The sequence below is a fragment of the Pteropus alecto genome, unplaced genomic scaffold (genome assembly GCF_000325575.1).
Source record: "Pteropus alecto unplaced genomic scaffold, ASM32557v1 scaffold146, whole genome shotgun sequence".
Lineage (NCBI taxonomy): Eukaryota > Metazoa > Chordata > Mammalia > Chiroptera > Pteropodidae > Pteropus > Pteropus alecto.
The window spans coordinates 5,052,201-5,071,446 of NW_006442107.1; the positions used below are offsets into that span (position 1 = coordinate 5,052,201).

General features: G+C 33.0%; 1 protein-coding gene across 1 annotated transcript in view; it reads left to right on the forward strand.

Annotated features, from left to right (window-relative positions):
- The window catches only part of SMAD2 (SMAD family member 2), a 69,062-nt gene that overhangs the window by 33,580 nt on the left and 16,236 nt on the right, over positions 1-19,246 (forward strand). Inside the window, exons 3-5 of the mRNA XM_006919921.3 lie at positions 16,480-16,569; positions 17,581-17,774; positions 18,577-18,711. Of these exons, the coding sequence (XP_006919983.1) occupies positions 16,480-16,569; positions 17,581-17,774; positions 18,577-18,711 (419 nt within the window). The remainder of the gene's footprint in view (positions 1-16,479; positions 16,570-17,580; positions 17,775-18,576; positions 18,712-19,246) is intronic.

Genomic DNA, 19,246 nt, shown 5'->3' on the forward strand with positions numbered 1-19,246 from the left:
TAAACTGTATTCTTTTGAAAATCTGGGAATCCATATTTAGTGGTGCTGGGGATGAGTAGAATATGTGGAGAGAATGGAGGGATGTTACATATATCTACATGGAATACGTGCCATTTTGACAAAACAACATTTTTTTCTAAACTCAAAATATACAACCATGATATTTGTTAAATTATCTGATGATGCTTTATTTCCAAAGAGACTATTTTATTATAAATAGAGTTTTCTCCTATTAACCATCATATTTTTTTTCCTCAGAACTCAGCATTACTTTAGCTCTGCTTTTGGGTTATTATGGAAAACACTCTGAAATGCTAGTTTTGAGGCTCTCATGAAGCTATGATCATGAATAATGCTTACACTAGAACTGAAATATGTAAGACTTTTAATTAACTCCCTTATTCCAGACTTTTTATGAACTTCGCTCTATCTTCATGACTTTATATGTATGTAAGAGTATATAATTTCTCCCAAACGTGGCTTATTTCTGTCCAAGTTTGTTAGGCCACTTGGGGCGAGGGGGCGAAGAGAGGCTATATTTGTGTTAAGGGCAATGTGAAAGTTCAGAATTAGATAGTGAACAAAAATTTATAATGAAAAATAATTTGACTTCAAAAAATTTCCCTGTAGTTTTTATATGATGGCTTATATAGTTTGCATTAATAAGTATAAATAATAAATTAGTCTGTGTACATGACCTAAAAATAAACATTTTAATCTCATCATATAAAGCATATTGTCACCTTCAAAGTGCTACACAAATGAGTTGAATTATTTTGTAGGATGCTAATTTTTAAAATTGTCAGATTAAAAAATTTTTCCTAAAAACCAGTATAAGCATCACAAAAATGTATGATTTAAAAAGTTGAGTTTTTACAGAACTTTTTTCTGTATTGCAATCCTCGTTTTAAGTTTTATGCATTTAATTTAAAAAATTGGAATGACATATACTTACATTTTCTGTTAGGATTTCTTTTGTTTAAGATACTATTTTTTTTTCATTGTTAAAAACAGACTATATATTAAAATAAAATTTAAAATCCCATAAGCTACATAATTAAAATAAATATTCCTGAGCCTAATGTTAACTTTTTTTTAAGTTAAAGTTTCTGTTTAGAAGGACTTGAAATATTTCAAGCAACTATTTTTAGAATTGATACTTAAATCTTTTCAGTGGTAGGGACTATTCTCTTTGTATGTGAGATGTTTTGTTATTTTCAAGATGTCTTGTTATTTTTCAAAGGCAGTAGAAGCATCTAGCAAGATCTCAAAGTGCTATTTTCAGCATGATATGTAGAAGTAAAGGTGAAAATTTTTTCAGTCATTACATGCTCCTTCCCCTTCTGCTTCTAAGAAGAGTTATACCGAACCAAAGAAGAATAAGAGTACCAATTTTATTCTTGAAGGACTCTGACTGTGGAAATTCTGTTGTCTGCCCCTGTTTCAGTTTGGGAGTGGCTCTACCAATTTACTTGTCCAAAGAATTTTTTTCCCTGAGAAAATAACTCTTATAGTGAAATCTTTAGTTTTTCTAATTAAACATATCCAATAAATATTTCCTTTATCTGGGATACTATACCAAAGTTATTGTTTTAGTTTTGTCTTGCTATGTTTTTACTTGTTTCTTTTTAGTAACTATATGCAGCCTTTCTCCTAGCCACTTACTAGCTGTATAACCTTAAGCTTATTGTTTTATCTCTGTGCTTCCTTAACCTCATTTGTCAAATAGGGATTACAATACCTAATTCATGGTGTTGCTGGAGGATTAAGTGATTTAATGTGTGTAAGGGCTTAGTGCTGTGCCTGATACATAGTAAGTGCTTAATTAATGTGAACTGTATGTGGTATGGATCCTTCCCCAAATTCGATTTTGATTTGAGTCTGATGAAGCCAAACATGTTCCCTGAGGACATGAGAAGGGATTATTGTTCATATAATGATGCTTTCTGGGGATCCCAAGCTGGTCTAAAAATGAGTTGAGGGAACAGTAATAGGAGACGTGGGGCTAGAGTGACAGTTCTTGCACTGTATGTAAGGCTTGTCTGGTTTGAAATTCTCACCAACACCAAAGGACGAGCACCTGGGTTTTCTTACCATCTTGCTCAGATTTGAGATATGAGGGCGTGGCGGGACTTGAAACTATCAGCAGTCAGATATTAAAAGAGGAGTCAGAGCCATCATATAAACTCAAGCAGGATGAATGAAAAGAAAACCAAACTTAGCTCCAACTTAGTCAAACACATGAAAGAGAAAAATCTTGAAAGCAAACCAGTGAAAAAACGTGTTACATACAGGGGAACAATGATATGAATGACAAGTGAGTTTTCTTCAGAAGTAAGGAGGTCAGAAGACTGTAAAATGACATCTCTGAAGTGCTGACATCAAGAAATCAATCATAAATGTGTCTGGTTAATAAAAAAGCTTAAAAATACATGTAGCAAAATTCGATAGAATTAATGGATCAGAATTACAAATTCACAATTATAGTTGGAATTCAATTAGACCAAAAAATCAGTAAAGATATAAAAGATCTAAATTACACTATTAACCACCTACTTCATATTTATAGAATAACTAAATTCAGCATCAGTATAATACACAGTCTGTTAAAAAGTGTTCAAGTTTCAATAAATTTTAAAAGATTAAAATCAACAGTATGTTCTCTGCCAACAGTAGAATGAAATTAGAAGTCAATACCAATAAGACAGCTATTAAAAAATGGAAATTAAAAAACACAATTCTTTGACCCATGGGTTATTTAGAGAAGGAAACCATGAGAAAAATTAGAATGGATTTCAAACTAAATGGTAATTAAATTATAACATCAACTATGTGGGATGCAGCTAAGACAGTGCTTAAAGGGAAATTTATAACTTTAATTATATTAGAAAAGTTACCTAAGACTTAACCTAAGAAACTAACGGAAAAAAGGATCAAAGAAAATGGAAAGTAAGTAGAAGGAAGCCATGATAAAAATTAGAGCAGAAACTAATGACTAGAAAAGAGGCAGAGAAGATAACAAAGCCAAAGGCTGGTTCTTTAGAAAGATAAATAAAATTGATAAACCCTTATTAGGCTGATGGAGAAAAAGAGAGTGATAGAGCTGACAACCATAAATTACCCACGTCAGAAATGAAAGAGGGATTATCATTCTAGATTTATAGATTTTGAGTTTAATGTATATATTGTAAACAACTTCAAGCCATTGAATTTGTAATGGCCAAATTTCTTAAATGCTACCCCAGCTGATGCAAGAAGAAATGGAAAATTTGGACAGCCCTATATCCTTTAAAGAAACTGAATTCATAATCAATGTTTTTCACAAAGAAAACTCCAGGTTGAGGTGGTATTTCCTCAGTCTGATAAAGGATATTTAAGAAACACTGACAGCTAAGAATATACATAATCTTACAATATTGTGTTTTTCTTAAGATAAGAAGTAAGGCAAGGATGTCCACTCTTGCATCCTTAATTCGTTACATCAGTGGAAGACCTAGCCAGTGCAGTGAGTCAGGAAAACAAAATATAAAAGGCATAAAGATCTTAAAGAATGGGTCAAAATTCTTGCTCTTTGTAGGCAACTTGGTAATGTAAGAAACCGTAAGGAATCTGCAAAAGCAGCCACTAAAGCAAATGAGTACATTTAGCAAGGCTGTACTTTACAGGCTCAATGTATAAAAATCAGTTGTATTTTTATAAATATTAGCAGCAAACAAATGGATGTGACATTAAAGTAATTTTATGAATAGTAGCATCAATAAAGTTATACCTAGGAATACAGTTTTTTTTAAAGACATAGGATCTCTACACTGAAGTTTCAAAACCTTGATGAGAGAAATAAGACTGAACAAATGGAGAGTTCTACTTCTCATAGAACCAGACGTGCTTTTACCAGGCTCATCAGTCCCTCAGATAACAATTTAATTTTAAAAACTTAAAAAAGTTGTAATTTTTAACAATAAAAATTTGAAAAGGAACCACTAGAGAGTAAACAAAAATAGACATATTTGGGAGGGGATTTGACACTTGGAATAAGGGAATAGCATGGAGTGAATTTTTTGTTTTTATAGCTTTTATCCATGCAGAATGTGCAAGAGGGCTAAAATTTTAATACAAAACCCACAGTTTATCTGTCCTGAAAAACCAGAGGTTGGGGTTTGGACAACTACAACTGCTGAAGAATGGGGAAAATCCTAGCAAGGAAAAAGCTGCAGAAGGGAATCCCCAGGTTCTGCACAATATATGAAGAACAAAGAAAATATGACCCTTTAAGCGGTGACACTGGGGACCAACACGTTGGAACTGTCAAGCAATTGACTTGTGGTTGTGAATTGGAACACTCAGTAGAATTAAGAAATCATTTCTCTCCAAATTTAATCTGATTCAAATCAAACTCTAAAAAAATTTTTTTGTAGAAATGTATACTCTGACCTTAAAATTTACATGGAAATGCATAGGACCTAGAATATTCAAAACAATCTTGAAAAAGAACAACACAGAGGACTTAAATTATATGATTTTAAGGCTTTTCATGAAGCCACAGTTATTAGTACACTGTGATTCTGGCATAAAAGCAAACAGATAAATGGGATAAAACAGATACTTCTATAGTTATTTGATTTTTGACAGATGCCAAAACAATCCAGGAGGGACAGGGAAATCTTTTCAACAAATAATGCTGGAAGAACTGGATGGATATCCATGTGGAAGAACCTTGACCCCACCTTACACCATTCAAAACTTCCAGATGAATTGTAGTTCTCATCTAAACGCTAAAACTTTATAACTTGTATAGGAAAATATATTTGTTACTTGAGGATGGGCAAAGGAGGTTTTTTTTGTTTGTTTTTGTTTTTGTTTTTAAGGATGTAGAAAGCAGTAGAGGAAGTTGAAAGTTAGACCATCAAGTTAAAGCATCGCATCAAAAAACATTGTTAAGAAATGGATAAGCAAATCACAGAGTAGAAAAAAATATTTGCAAAACATTCTGACAGGAGGATTGTATCCACATTTATAAAGAATTTCTATAGCTTAACAGTGAAAACAGAAATAGCCCGATTAAAAAAATGGGCCCACAATTTGGATACATTACAAAAAGATACACAACAGGCCAGTAAGTAAGTGGAAGAAGAGTGTGCAATATTGTTAGTCATCAGGAAAAAGCAAATTGAAACCACAGTGAATTACCAATGCACAACCACCAGGATGGTTATAATTAAACTGACCACACCAAATGTTGGTGAGGCTATGGAACAACCAGAAACATTCATATATTGAGGGAGAGAATATAAAATGATACTTCCCACTCTGGAAAATAGGTCTGGCAATTTCTTACTAAACCAAACATGCATCTACTCAATGACACAAGAATTTCACTTCTAGTTACTTATCCAAGGGAAATTATAGCATATGTTCACAAAAAGACTTGAACTTACTTGAATGTTCATAGCTTTATTCATAATACCCCAAATCTGGCAACAGGTCAGGTGTCCATCAGTAAAAGAATGGGCTAATCAAATGGTGATCTGTTTATATAATGTAAAACAGCACTGAAAAGAATGGACTACTGTCATATAGATTAACATGATGAATCTCAAAATCATTATGCTGGGTCAAAAAAGCCAGTTCTAGAAGAGAATAAGTCTACAGTGAAAAAAAATAGATCGGCGATTGCCTTGGGGGATAGAGGCAGGGATCTCGGACTGACTGAGAAAGGAGGGCAAGGTACTTTCTGGATGGATATTCTTGACAGAGTTGAGGGTTACACAATTTATGTGTATGATAAAACTCAGAAAAAGTTTACCATTATGATTTGTTTGACACCATATAAATTTGATTTCAAAACAAATGAACTCTAGTTAATGTATGCATGCTTCAGTGTTGAGATTTGAGGTATCTGCAGCGTAATTTTTAATATATGAAAAAATAAGATGGATTGATAAGTAGAGGAGCAAGGATAGAAGATGGCCCAGAGCCTTGGAGTTTTTCAGGGAAGGAATAGGTAATGCCAGGAAGATATGCTGAGTAAGATTAAGATTGGATAGTTTGAATAATTTTCAGCAGGCTCTGGGTTATAGAGATGGTTCCTAGTTGTCCAGTACCTGGCTGTAGAGTGCTTTAGGGCTAGGGAGGAATAGTGGCTTGATGTGGGACAGTTTGTATATAAAAGGTGAGCTCTCGAGGGAGAGTTGCTATTTTTAGAAAGTAGCCCTGGGAAGGGCAGTCTTTCCAGGATAAAGGCCCTAAATGCCAGAGAATCAAGGATACAGAAAATAAGAAAACATAGTCAATCTGTACTCCTGTAAAAGTTTGAAACCACTGATTTAAGCTGTCATTCTGCAGATGTGTACCTTGAAAAATTTAGGCTCTTAAGCCAGCCAGAAATGGACATAAATCCTGGCTTTTTACTTCAAAAGCTCTGTGACCTTTTGAGTTATTTAACTCCTTACATTTATTTCTTTATTTGAAAATATGGTAATGTTAATTCACATTATAGAGTTGATATGAGTATAAATCAGATAACGTGTAAAGTATTTGCAATCGTGCCAGGTACATAGCAGATGCTTAAAGTAAGTATTGGCAATTTTGCAGTAAGTTTTCTGTAGCCAATAAAAATTTCATAATTGTTCCCTTGTATCCTTTGGTAATTTTTAAAGTCAAGGTTATTTCTGAAGCTCCTTTCTTGGTGATGGAGGGAAGGTAAAAAACTATCAGGAGGTAGGCATTTTCTTGTTTTTCCTTCCCCATCCCTTAGCTGTGTAGTGGTCATGAAATACAGAGACAGATCTAGCACTTGTAGTTAATTAGAGACTTTGTTTATTACAGTGATCAGCTCTTGATTCCTGAGCTTTTTAAAATATAAACTTTTGGTCTTACTAGTCATATATAAAATGAAAGGACTGTTATGTCCTAAGTAGAAATAATTATGGATGGATAATTATAAATTATTCTGTAGATGCCCTTATTTCATGAGTACATCGGTAATTATGAGCTGTAACTTCAAGTGAAGTTTCTCTTGTTGATACTATTCTGCTAATTTGTTAACTCCTCTAATTTTACTCAGTGTTCAGCATGCTTTATAATCTTTCCACAGAGACAACCTAGATTCTTCTTTTGATTTGTAGAAGAAATACACTCTTTTGACTAGAAGGTCATGAAAAATAATAAATTGGTAAAGTGTAGGTTTATTACCTTTCATGGTTTGCTGCCGTAAAGCATGCAAATATGGCAGGAACTGTGAAACTCATTTAATGGTTTGTATGATTCTGTGCTGTGGGTCCTCAAAGTCAGTGTTATTTTCTTGAACTTAGTTATCATTGCTTCTCTTTTATTTCCCGATAATAAGTATATGAATAAATATACATGTCCTTAATTCAAAAAGTATATTAACAAACATAATGTCTGTTTGAACCCAGGATACAAAATATTAATGTAGATGTGTGTATAAAATACCTGTGCATGTATGTAATTGATAAATTGTATACTAGTCCTTAAATTTTACCTTCAGTTTTTAAAGGTCGGTTTATTCTTAGATGCAGAAAAGCTTGAATGTGTTAATTTTACTGATGCTTACTGTAAAAGTGATACTAGGGAAATTCTATAAGGATTTCTACCAAAGTTTACTACCAAGTCATCTGGTTAGTCCAATGATGAACTAATACACTGTGTGCTGTACAAATGTTTTTGGCACTTTAGTGTCCTGATGATCTTAATACCTGTTCCAACCTCTCTTCCCCAGTTTTTTTAATTCTACGTAAGCAAGAAGGTTACAGAGTTGATAGGAATAATCTGCCTTTAAGAATTTATGTTCTATACAAAGAACTGCAGAACTTTGCATGAGATTCTAACATGGACATGCTTACTCATTTGTCTGTATTGATGCAGGAACAGCATTGTAGACGGTTTATGGTCTATTATTTCAACATATTTCAACATATTTCAACATATATTTGTAATCTGTGTTAATTCCATTAGTGAACAATATCAAATTTTGATCAGGCAGAATTTATCTGAGACCAATTTTTTTTTTAACCAATTAGCATGGCATTTTTCAGTGCATGGAAATTTTTAGAATGTCCTGAAATCAGATGGTCAAATAAATTTAAGAAATGTTGAACTAATGTGTTGGCAATAGTTTAATAATAATAATGATGATGATGATGATGATGCTTTTTGGGGAGACTATATGATAGATTATACCTAGCAAGTATTTTTATTAGTTTATTTTCAGACCTATCCTTTTCTTACTTACAAATAGATTGTTGTGCAGGTTCATGCTTTTCAGATTTGAGTAATGTAGACTTTCTTGTGGACTTCTCTTTATACTGTTTAAATGTGTAGAAACATAATTTAGTGTAAACTTACACTTATCAGAAGACTAATTTATATTGAACTCCATAACCAAGGAGATTATAACGTCAGTTTAATGAATGATGCTGTTAGTGTTAATACTGATTTTCTGTTTCTGTTGTGATTGTGGTGCTGAACGCTACCCATGACTGAAGTTCTTTTGAAGTCTGTGTCTTATGTTGTTAGATTCTCCTACTTTTTTTCTCTAAAACTACTATGAAACATGTATAACACAGCCCCATATCAATTGACCTTTTTGGTGTGATGTTATTTACATGCTAAGTCAGTCTTTCAATCAGTTGTTATAATCAGTGCTAATTCTCTAACATTTTTCCTGCATTCATTTCTTTTAATATTTTCTTGGAATTGTGCATACTTGCAATTATAATTTGCCACTTCTTATTAACAGACTGAAAACCTGAGAGTGTCATTTTTCCCCACTGTTATTTAAAATATGATTTAGTGTGACTAGCAACATTGTTATCCAGTTTTTATGCTATAAAAATACTAATTTAGTCATCAGATAACCTTGTTTGCTAGGTGGTAGGTATACAAAGACCTTCCTTTAGGAGTTCAAAGTCTTAGAGGAGAAATGAAATGTAGTTAGAATCAATTTTTAAGGAAGGAGGGAGAAAGTGATTAAAACTGCCTGATTTAAATCCCTAAGACTACTAGGCCTTAAAAATTGACCTGGTTTTCTGAGCCTACCTAAAGAATTAGTAATTAAGTCCAAAGGTGCCTGGGAAGGGGCTTTTGAAATAAACGCATGTGGAAAAAAATGGGTACCAAAGGCCCCTGTTAGGTAGAGAGGATATTGCGCCAGCAGATTATGAACAAGGTTTAGGCTGGCGTTTTATTGTTTCCTATAGTAATGCCCAAAGTGAACTGAAATGATGAAGCATAGGAAATCACAATTTATACTTATGCTTAGTTCTCTAAGATTAGAAGCAGTTGACCAGACTTGCATTTAATTCTGTGGCGATGTTTTTTTGTTTGTTTGTTTCATTTAGTTTTGATAAAAGGCAAACATTCATATGGTTTAAAAATCTGTTATATCTATATATTTTTGTATGCACGTGCATGCATGCATACATACAAACAGGACAAACACTGATAAGTCCTTTCACTCTCCCTACCTCAGGTAACTACTGTGCATGGTGTCTATGTGTGTGTGTCTGTGTCTTTTCCTGCATGCATATACAAGTACTTATAGTTTTATTTGTCTGTTTTTTACACAGAGTAACATACTATAATTGCTTTTTTCACTTAATATATTTTAGAAGTCTTTCCATATCAGTTTATAGGGAGCTCTATCGTATACTAAATTACCATATGAATATTTTTTTGTTGCTACTTCCCGATTCTGATTTTTATTTCATTGTCTGAGTTCTTTTGTGTTTTTCTTGTTTTATTTATGTATTTATTAATTTTGTAAAATTTTCAGATGGTGAAATAGACAAATCATGTATGTGCTCAGTAGGATTAGATTTAACAAATGCATATACACTGTATCAAAATACAGAACATTTCAAGTACCCAGATAGTTCTTTTATACTCTTTCGCAGTGGTTCCTCCAGAGGCAGCCACTGTTTGAGTTTTTTCATTTTCAGTTTTTTTTGCCTCTTCTAGAACTTTATGTGAATGGAATCATTCAGTATGGTCAGCTTCTCTCAGCCAACTAAATATTTCTCAGATTCATTCATGTCATGTGTATTAGTAATTCTTTTCAAGATCATTTTTGCTATTCAAGATCTTTGCATTTTTGTTTACATTTTAGATAAACTTGTCAGTTGCTAAAAAAAATATCTTGCTGAAATCATGATTGCAATGGATTTGAAAAAAATAGACCAAATTTTATTAGGGAATTGGGGAAAATAGATATAATATTGAGTAATTTAATCTTTGAATATAGTGGATTTTTTTAAATTAAGTTACATTATAGTTTGACATCTATATATTATATTGTGTGATTACCACCCAAAGTCCAGTTTCCTTCAGCTACTATATAATAGTGTATTTCTTTATCTACTTAGGTTTATTTAATATCTTTCAGCAAGGTTTTTAGTTTTTAGTGTACAGGTCTTATACATCTTGCAATAAACCTTTAATCAAAGTATTTTGTTTTTTGACACTTGTAAATGGAATTTAAATTTTTAATTTTCAAATTGTTTACTGCTATTATAATAGAAATATAAATTTTTATAAGTTGCCCTTATATCCTACAACAGTGCTAAATTCACTATTCCGGAAGTTGCTTCAGAGGTTTTCTATGTAAGCAATTATGTCATCATCCAAAAAAAAGTGGACTTTTTGTTCCGGCTTTATTGAGATTGACATATAATATATGTAAGTTGAAGGTCTACAACATGATTCGATACACATATACATTGCAAAATAATTACCACTATAAAGGTAACACCTCCATCTCCTTACATAATTACTTTTGTGTGTGTGTTGATAACTTTTAAGATCTACTGTCTTAACAGCTTTCATATATATAATACCGTATTGTTATAGTCACCATGCTGTACATTAATCCTCAGAACTTAATCATCTTATACAGGGAGTTTATATCCTTTGACCAACATATCCTTATTTCCCCCACAACCCAGCCCCTGGCAACTACCATTTTACTCTATTTCTTTGAGTTTGGCTTAAAAAAGCAGTTTTATTTCTTCCTTTTCTAATATTTTTGTCTTTACTTTTTCTTGCCATATTGCATCAAGACCTCTAGTACAGTGGTAATTATAATTATATCATTGTAATTAAAATTGAATCATTAATTTTAAAATATGTCTGTGTTCTAACAAACGTGTAAGCAATAAATTTCCCTTTTAGCACTACTTTGCCAGAGAGGCGCTTTACATCCAAATATTTAGAACTTTTCTAAGTATCTTTTAGTCATTGGTTTCTAATTTAATTCTCTTATGGCCAAAGAACATAATCTATAAGATTTCAGAGTTTTAAAATTAATTGATTTTTTTATGGCTCCAGAATGTAGTATCTTTCTCTCTCTCTTTCTTCCTGTGTGTGTGTGTGTGTGTGTGTGTGTGTGTGTGTGTGTGGCTGTCTGTCTGTCTGTCTGTCTCTCTCTCTCTCTCTGTTTCTCTCTTTTACTGTTTCCATGTACGATTGAAGAGGATTCTATAAATGTCAGATATATTGAGGTGTTTGATAGTATTGTGCAGCTCTTCTATGACGTAGAAATTATTATTTTTTTTTTTGTAGTATATCCAAGGAGTTAACTGAGATTGCTGATTTGTTCATTTCTTCCTTTGATATGTCAGTTTATTTAAAGTACATCTTTTTTTGTAGATATTTTGTGTCTTGTATTCATTCTGACAAGTCTCTGCCTCTTATTGGAATATGTAGTGTATTTATGTATAACATTATTCTTGATATGGTTGGATTTTACTCTTTACACTTTTACTCTATTTTTTATTGTCATCTGTTTTTTTGTTTTGTTTTTTTTCTTCCTTGGGATTAATATTTTTTTAGTAGGTCATTTTAATTTTACAAATGCATTTTAGCTGTATCCTTTGCCTTTTGGAAGTTGGGGGGTGGCTTTCCTAATGACTATGCATCCTTAGCTTTGCAACAGTATAGTTGTTTTTAATACACTCAGCTGCTTCTGCTGCTGCTGACATATAAATTACATCTACGTACTTTTAGACTTATAATTTTTACCATAATTGGTCATCCCCCTTTTGTAGAAATTAAGAGCAGAAAGAATATCTTTTACATTTACCTACACGCTTCTACTTTCTAGTTTTCTTATTTTTTTCTCTCTGATTTAGTTCCCATCTGTTGTCATTTCTCTTTATCATGAAGAAATTTCCTTTAGCATGTCTTTGTGCAAAATCTGCTGGAAATGAAATCTCAGTTTTTATCTGAACATGTGTTTTTGTTTTGACTTCTTTTGTGAAGGGCATTTTTGTTAGTTACAGATTTTAGATTGAGGTGGGTTTTTTTTTTCTCTCAGCTCTTTAAATATGTTCTGTTGTTTTCTGGCTTCCACTGTTTCTGATGAGAAATTGTTATTCATGTGTTTATGCCTCTACATATATGGATGGTTATGCTCTAGCTGGTATCAAAGTTAAACACAGCTGGACATTGGTTAAAGGTGTTAAAAACAGATTTTATTCAGTAACCATTGCAGTAGGGGAAAGAACTGAGCTCTGTTCCAATTGGCATTGAGGTGACTAGGAGGACGAGGTGGGCGTAGGTAAGGGAGGATGAATGGATGCTTGAACAGAGTCAAGGAAGTGAAAAACTACCCAAGAAGGGGATGATCAAGTATGTTGGTATCAGTGTGATTAGGCCATCTGTGTCTGCTAAATGCCATTTATTGAAGTTATGCTGGGAGAAGGAAGCCCTATCCTTCCTGATTACATTTCAAAGGATTGGTTTTTGGTCCTTGAAAAAGACACTCCTGAGTTGTAGGAGACACATATACATCTCAGAGAGAGGAAGGATTTACAATTTTAAGTTTTCTAAATAAATGCTCTGGAAAAGGAAGTCAGGGGCCTATGGATAGGTGTTAGCTTGGACAAATGATAAATTCTTTTGGCAGCCTTGAGCTTTTCTAGACAGGAACTCAGAAGTATCTGGGTCATACCAGGGACTCCCTTAGGCTCCTGGAAGCCCTGCTAGAGTTTGGTGGAGTCTCTTAGTGCAGGGGTTTGGATGGAGTTCTTTGTGCCAAGAATTTTTGTAGTGCTCACTACTTTAAAGATTTTCTTTTTATCTTTTGTTTTTAGCATTTTGATAACGACATGCCCAAGCCTGATTCTCTTTGTATTTCATCTGCTTGATATTGGGTTTCATGGAAGTATGAGTTTAGTTTTTCATAAAGTTAAAAGTATTTCAGCCATTATTTCAAATATTTTTTTCTGGTCTGTTCTTGCTTCACCTCTTTCTGAGACTGTACGTGTTCCTGAGACTTCATTCAGTTAGACAGTCTTTTTTATTTCGGTTCTTCTGATTAAAATGATTTCTATTGACCCATCTTTAAATTCACTGACTCTTCTGTCTTCTTCAACCATCAAGTTAATTCTTTATTTCTAATTTTGTAATTTTCAGTTCTGGAATTTCCTTTGATTCATTTTTATAGTTTCTGTTACTCAGCTGAGACTTCCATCTGTTCATTAAGTCCATGAACATACTCATAATATTTACTTTAAAAACCTTGTCTGTTAGTTCATCTTAGTGGTCTGTTTCTACTGGCTGTTTTCTCTTTTGAACTAAGGGCTCGCATATTCCTATTCACATGTTTAGTAATTTGTAGTTTTATACTGGGTATTTGAGGCAAAACATTATAAAGACTCTAAATTCTGTTACCTTCCTCTGAAGGATATTGATTTTTGTACAAGCAGATAGTTCTGGGTGGCCTCAAAGTCCAAACTGTTTGCATCTGTGTCAGCAACAACTGAAATCTCAGCTCAGTTCCTTTGGACCACCAGGAGCTGGTTTTCAGCAGGTCCCCAATTTCTCCCACCTGGGTAGTTTAGGGGTTAGTCAAGGATTTGGGCAGAGTTCACACTCATATTTTGATGTTTTCCCCCTGTGTTGCTTCCTTCTTTACAGAATTTCCCCCTTCTTTTTCCAGTCTCTTGGGCAGCCCCAAATCCAGGCTTTGATTCTGCAGGTCAGTGAAACTGCAGTTTTCTGCTTATAGTCTAGTTATTCTGCCTTTCTTAGACTGTGGTGTGCGCCTGGGTACAAAGCCACAGAAACGCTCTCCTCCAATGCAGTTGTTCTCTTACAAAGATTAACTCCCATTTTTATCTGTTTTTGGTCTCTCTCCACTGTTAAGTAGTTGATTTTATTGTATTTTCAAATATTGTTATGTTTCTGTATTCTTTTGCTAATTGCATGTTTCCATTTTGGAGGATTTATAACTTGTTTCAGAATTTGGCTAAGGCCAGTCCCTACTCTTTGTCAGAGTTTTCCTAGTTATTCTTGTTTATTTTGATATGCTATATTTAGAATACTGTTATCTGGATCTTAACATTTTTAAAAAATCGTTATCAAGGTTGCAGATATATAAAATTTGGGAGAATTAATATCAGTATGGTGTTTTTCTAGGAAGATGTATTTCTCTTTTGCTCGGTTTACTTTTGTGTTCTTTAGTAATAATTCAAATGTTTCTTCGTGTAGTTTTGACATATTTATTATTACATTTATTTTGGTGTTTTGTTTATTTTATTATAAATTGATTCTTTTTAAAAATATTTTTTCTTATGTAACCAAGCAAAAATTTTACTAGCTATAAGCAAATTATTACTTTTAAATAAACCTTCTAATTTGTGAGAGAGATACAATAACTGATAGAACTGAGGCTTACCTATACCCTATGATGGATGGCAATTGGAAAGTGGCTAGTTAGATTTGGGACCTAGGTCTTTCTTCCTCTAGATTGATTGTATGTTTTTAACAACTCCTGTTTATTATTCTCTGATTTATTTCAAGGCTTGAATAAAGCACAACTTAAACTCTTGTGCTTTTTAAGATTCTGGTTCTTGTATCAGTCCCAGAGTTACTGTTCATTCTAGTCTCATAAGAGCTGAATTGCCTCTTGATTCACTCTTTTGTTAATCATTTTCCTTGAATTATTTTCAAAGAAAGAAGAATTAGCTGTATAGTATTTCTTCTGAAGTTTAAATTCAAATTCATAAGACCCTAAAATTTAGTTGTTTTTAATCATGATTTAAACTGTATGGTGCTATATGTTTCCAGTAGCTATTTGATAAATATCTTAAATAAAAGAACCATTTATGTCGTGGTTTTTTAGTTCACCCTTGGGGGGGGGGGCGGTGAGAAAAGGCCTGAGTTATATCTTCCAGTGTCTTGGCTTTTTCTTTCTTTTATAGTTTGGGAAATGAAAGAGACATCTGCAGCCTAAAAAGCAAGACATTTTGTAATATATCTCAAGGTGCTGGAAAATATCTGAAAATTGATTTTTTTTAACTGTCCAGGATTGCAGTTACTGTAGACCCCAAAGCTTGTCATGAGGTGTTTCTGCTGCCCAGTGGCTGTGCAAGAGTCCCAGTAGCACCGAAACCCAGCACCCCATGTGATGAGTGTGTACTACCTACCCAGCCAAAGGAAGATGGCACTTTTCACCATTGCTGTTTGAAATGTGGAGTTACCTCATTTGTTAGCACTATGTACATCTGCAATTTAATCAGTTGTTCGATTTTATTTTCAGAGGTTGTTTCAAAATGTTTCTTCCTTATTGAAATTTTGATGATTTTGTGATATGTAAGAAACGGAATTGAGTTTCAGTGATTACCTTCTGAACTCTCATTTTAAAAATACAACTTATGACCTGAGACACCTTAGCAGTCAAAGTTTCATTCCAGACTGCCTTTTAAGTGTTAAACGTCCTTCCTTCCCTTCTCCCATAGATGAGAAGTGACTGTGAAATAAAGTAGTGGCAAGGGAAACAGGGAGAATTATTACCACAAAATTCACCATATGAATTTTTCATATTCTTACTATCTTTTAAGAATTTGGTGTTTTCACATATTTTTAGTCCTCAGAAATTTCTTAAGACTTTTAAGGTGGTGTGATACTTTAGGGTGACTTCAAAACCTACTTCCTTGTCCTAGTAGTAAGAGAACAATAATAATTTTCTATAAAACCGAATATGTAAGTATCTCACACAAATAACTCGAAAAATCTTAACTGTGGATATATATCTATTTTAATTGGAACTTTTCCTATATTAAAAATACCAGTTGACATTTGTGTATAGTAAGTTTTTTTAAAACAGGATTGTAAAATGAAGCACTGTTAGTAAGGCTAATGGCATAGGTATTAGATCTTTTGTTGTGAGTAGAGGAAACTGGAAGGGGCATTATAGGTATGATTTCATTAAGCTAGCATTGGTGTTCACATTTTAAAAACATAATCATAACTTATCTGGAGTCACATGTTCCATTTTATTGGCTTCCTTCATATAGAAAATATAGAAACCAGCACTAAATGCCTGTGAAAAAGCGAAGCAATGTATATTTTCTGGGTGAAGGAAGTATTCTGTACATTTTCCATGTTTTACATCATGGTATTTTGAATAACCACGCTTCCATGTTCACATCAATTTTTTGTTTTTCAATTTATGCACAGCACTTGCTCTGAAATTTGGGGACTGAGTACACCAAATACGATAGATCAGTGGGATACAACAGGCCTTTACAGCTTCTCTGAACAAACCAGGTGAATATTCTGCCCTCTGTCGAATCTTAGAGATCTTGTGGGAGGGGGGTGTTTTGGAAGACCAGTAGTGGGTTGCTTAGTATAATTTTGCCTAGGATGTTTCCTTAATGTAAAATAAGGCATGGCATTTAAAATACCTGCTTGCCAGTATTAAAAGTATATTAAATGTTTCAGCTGAAGTTTTGATCAATGAAATTCTAATTTTCTTTAAATAATTGCATCCCCTAAAGAATAGGAACTTTGATAACTATATTCACATTTTAGTTTGAGATTAGATTATAATCTGTTGTTGGCCTAATTTTTAAATAGATACATAACCAGTTTTTGCTAAATTTCTTGCTATCATCTAAGCCTCATCTCCTTTATACTAATAAATACATAGTTAATTACTGAACACAACGCTAGGCTAACTCATTTTTTACGTTATCTTTTTTTAATCACTTCATTCTCTTTGAACATATTGGTATTCGTCCATTTCATCTCATCATTTTCATCACCATCTGCATTTATGTGTGAGCTATAGAAATAATACCTCAGTACTCAACACAGTCACAACTGGGTAATAAGTTACATTAGCTTGAGTAAGTTACGTTTACATCATTGTTAGTATTTACCATTCTTCACACTAGTTCCTTTTTTTGATAATTCAGTCACCTACAGAATTAATGTCCTTAAAAGCACCCTTAAATAAGAGTTTGATTTACTAAAGATAAAAGTTGACAAGTTTTTCAAATATAACTATATGATACTCTTTAAAAATCAATTTTTTCACAAATGGTTAACCAGTCACTGACATATGAGTCATTTATGTAGCATGTTTTTAAGAAACATCTGCTAGAGCTACTGTTTACTTTTCTATCAGATCCATTAAATAGTACATTTTTCTTCCTCGTACTCACTAAAACTGTCTGTCATTCCTTTCTTTTATGCTTTTGTTTTACTTATTTAGTCCAATTGACTATTCCTGTTTTTTAAAGCTTCCACCTTTCTTTTCCCCTTGCTTCCCAATAGGTCTCTTGATGGTCGACTTCAGGTATCTCATCGAAAAGGACTGCCACATGTTATATATTGCCGATTATGGCGCTGGCCTGATCTTCACAGTCATCACGAACTCAAAGCAATTGAAAACTGCGAATATGCTTTTAATCTTAAAAAGGATGAAGTATGTGTAAACCCTTACCACTACCAGAGAGTTGAGACACCAGGTAGGAAAGTTAGATTTTTTTCCTTATTTAAATTAAGTGCTTGAACTTAAGTGTGTTAGATACTCATATACCTAATTTACCTAGGGAAATTTTGATGTAAAATTCTAATAAATTACTTTAAATTCAGTCTATTACTTTTTAAAGTAATTAAAAATACTTTTTAAAAAAAATTTTATGGAAAAAATGGAAAGATAGTTTCTTGAGATAGCGTACTATTTTACATCAAAGTACACATATAGGAAATTCTGATTCTACAAATTCAGTCTGCTTAGAACAAAACTGATATACTTCTTTGTCTGCTACATTAACTGTTTTCAGTCATTTTGCTCTCTGAATGGTTTTTTTTAAGTACTTTCATGACATCATTTCCATCTAAGCAGTTTAGTAAAACTCATAGCAAGACTTTTAGTTTACTTATCTATGTACTTGAAACATTTTAAGACTACAGCTGTATTTTTAGAAAATACCCTAAATATAATTTTACAGATCTTTCTGCGACCTTTCCAATGGGGATATATGGACTTTTATGGTAATATAATATTACCAGGATCACCTTGTGCCCAAGAGTGCAAGATTAATTGGGACTTGGCAGTTTAGATTGTGGACTGCATAATAAGTTAAAATCAAAATCAGATTTGTCAGTTTCTTGATAACTTGGATAAAACTGAATAGGTAGGCCTTACATTTAAAAAATTAAGCCAGGCTACATTTTAGTATGTGTGTATGTGAAGTTGTTTAATACAGGTCCTGGCCCCCACGCCTTGCTCCTTGCCATTAACTTGGATTTCTTTTACTTTTTTAGTTTTGCCTCCAGTATTAGTGCCACGGCACACTGAGATCTTAACAGAACTACCGCCTCTGGATGATTATACCCACTCCATTCCAGAAAACACTAATTTCCCAGCGGGAATTGAGCCACAGAGTAATTACATCCCAGGTATTTTTGCCTTATGAATCTCGTAAAAACTGAGATAGTTATAATTTTTTTTTTTTCATAAACATTGAAGTATTAGTAAACTGTGGTTTGACTTTTTAAAAAATGGTCCTGGATTTTAAATATAAATATCTGATCTGTTGGCTGATTATTTTGTGAAATGAATAAACCTACTACTTTAAATATTTTTTTCTGGAGAAAAGTTTTACTTTATATTTCATTTTCTTTTGCAGTGGCTTTAATCAAAGTACTGTGAGAAGCAGAAAAGAAAAGATCTTAGTAAGTTTGTTTTAGTCGTTGAAGCTAAGAGAGTTGCAGAATGTAAGCTAAGTAAATGATACAGGAAAAAAGCATTCCTGAAATAAATGTCATTAAAAATTGACCAGTTATTTTAATAGATCATGTTTAAGAGAAACATAACATTTCTATAGGAGATATAATATTTTAGTTCCACAGACATAGCAACATGTAAGTTGTACTGAAAATCAGAAAACCTCCACTTTAATTCTTTTTCGTCTGTGCCTCAGTAACTCCTGCT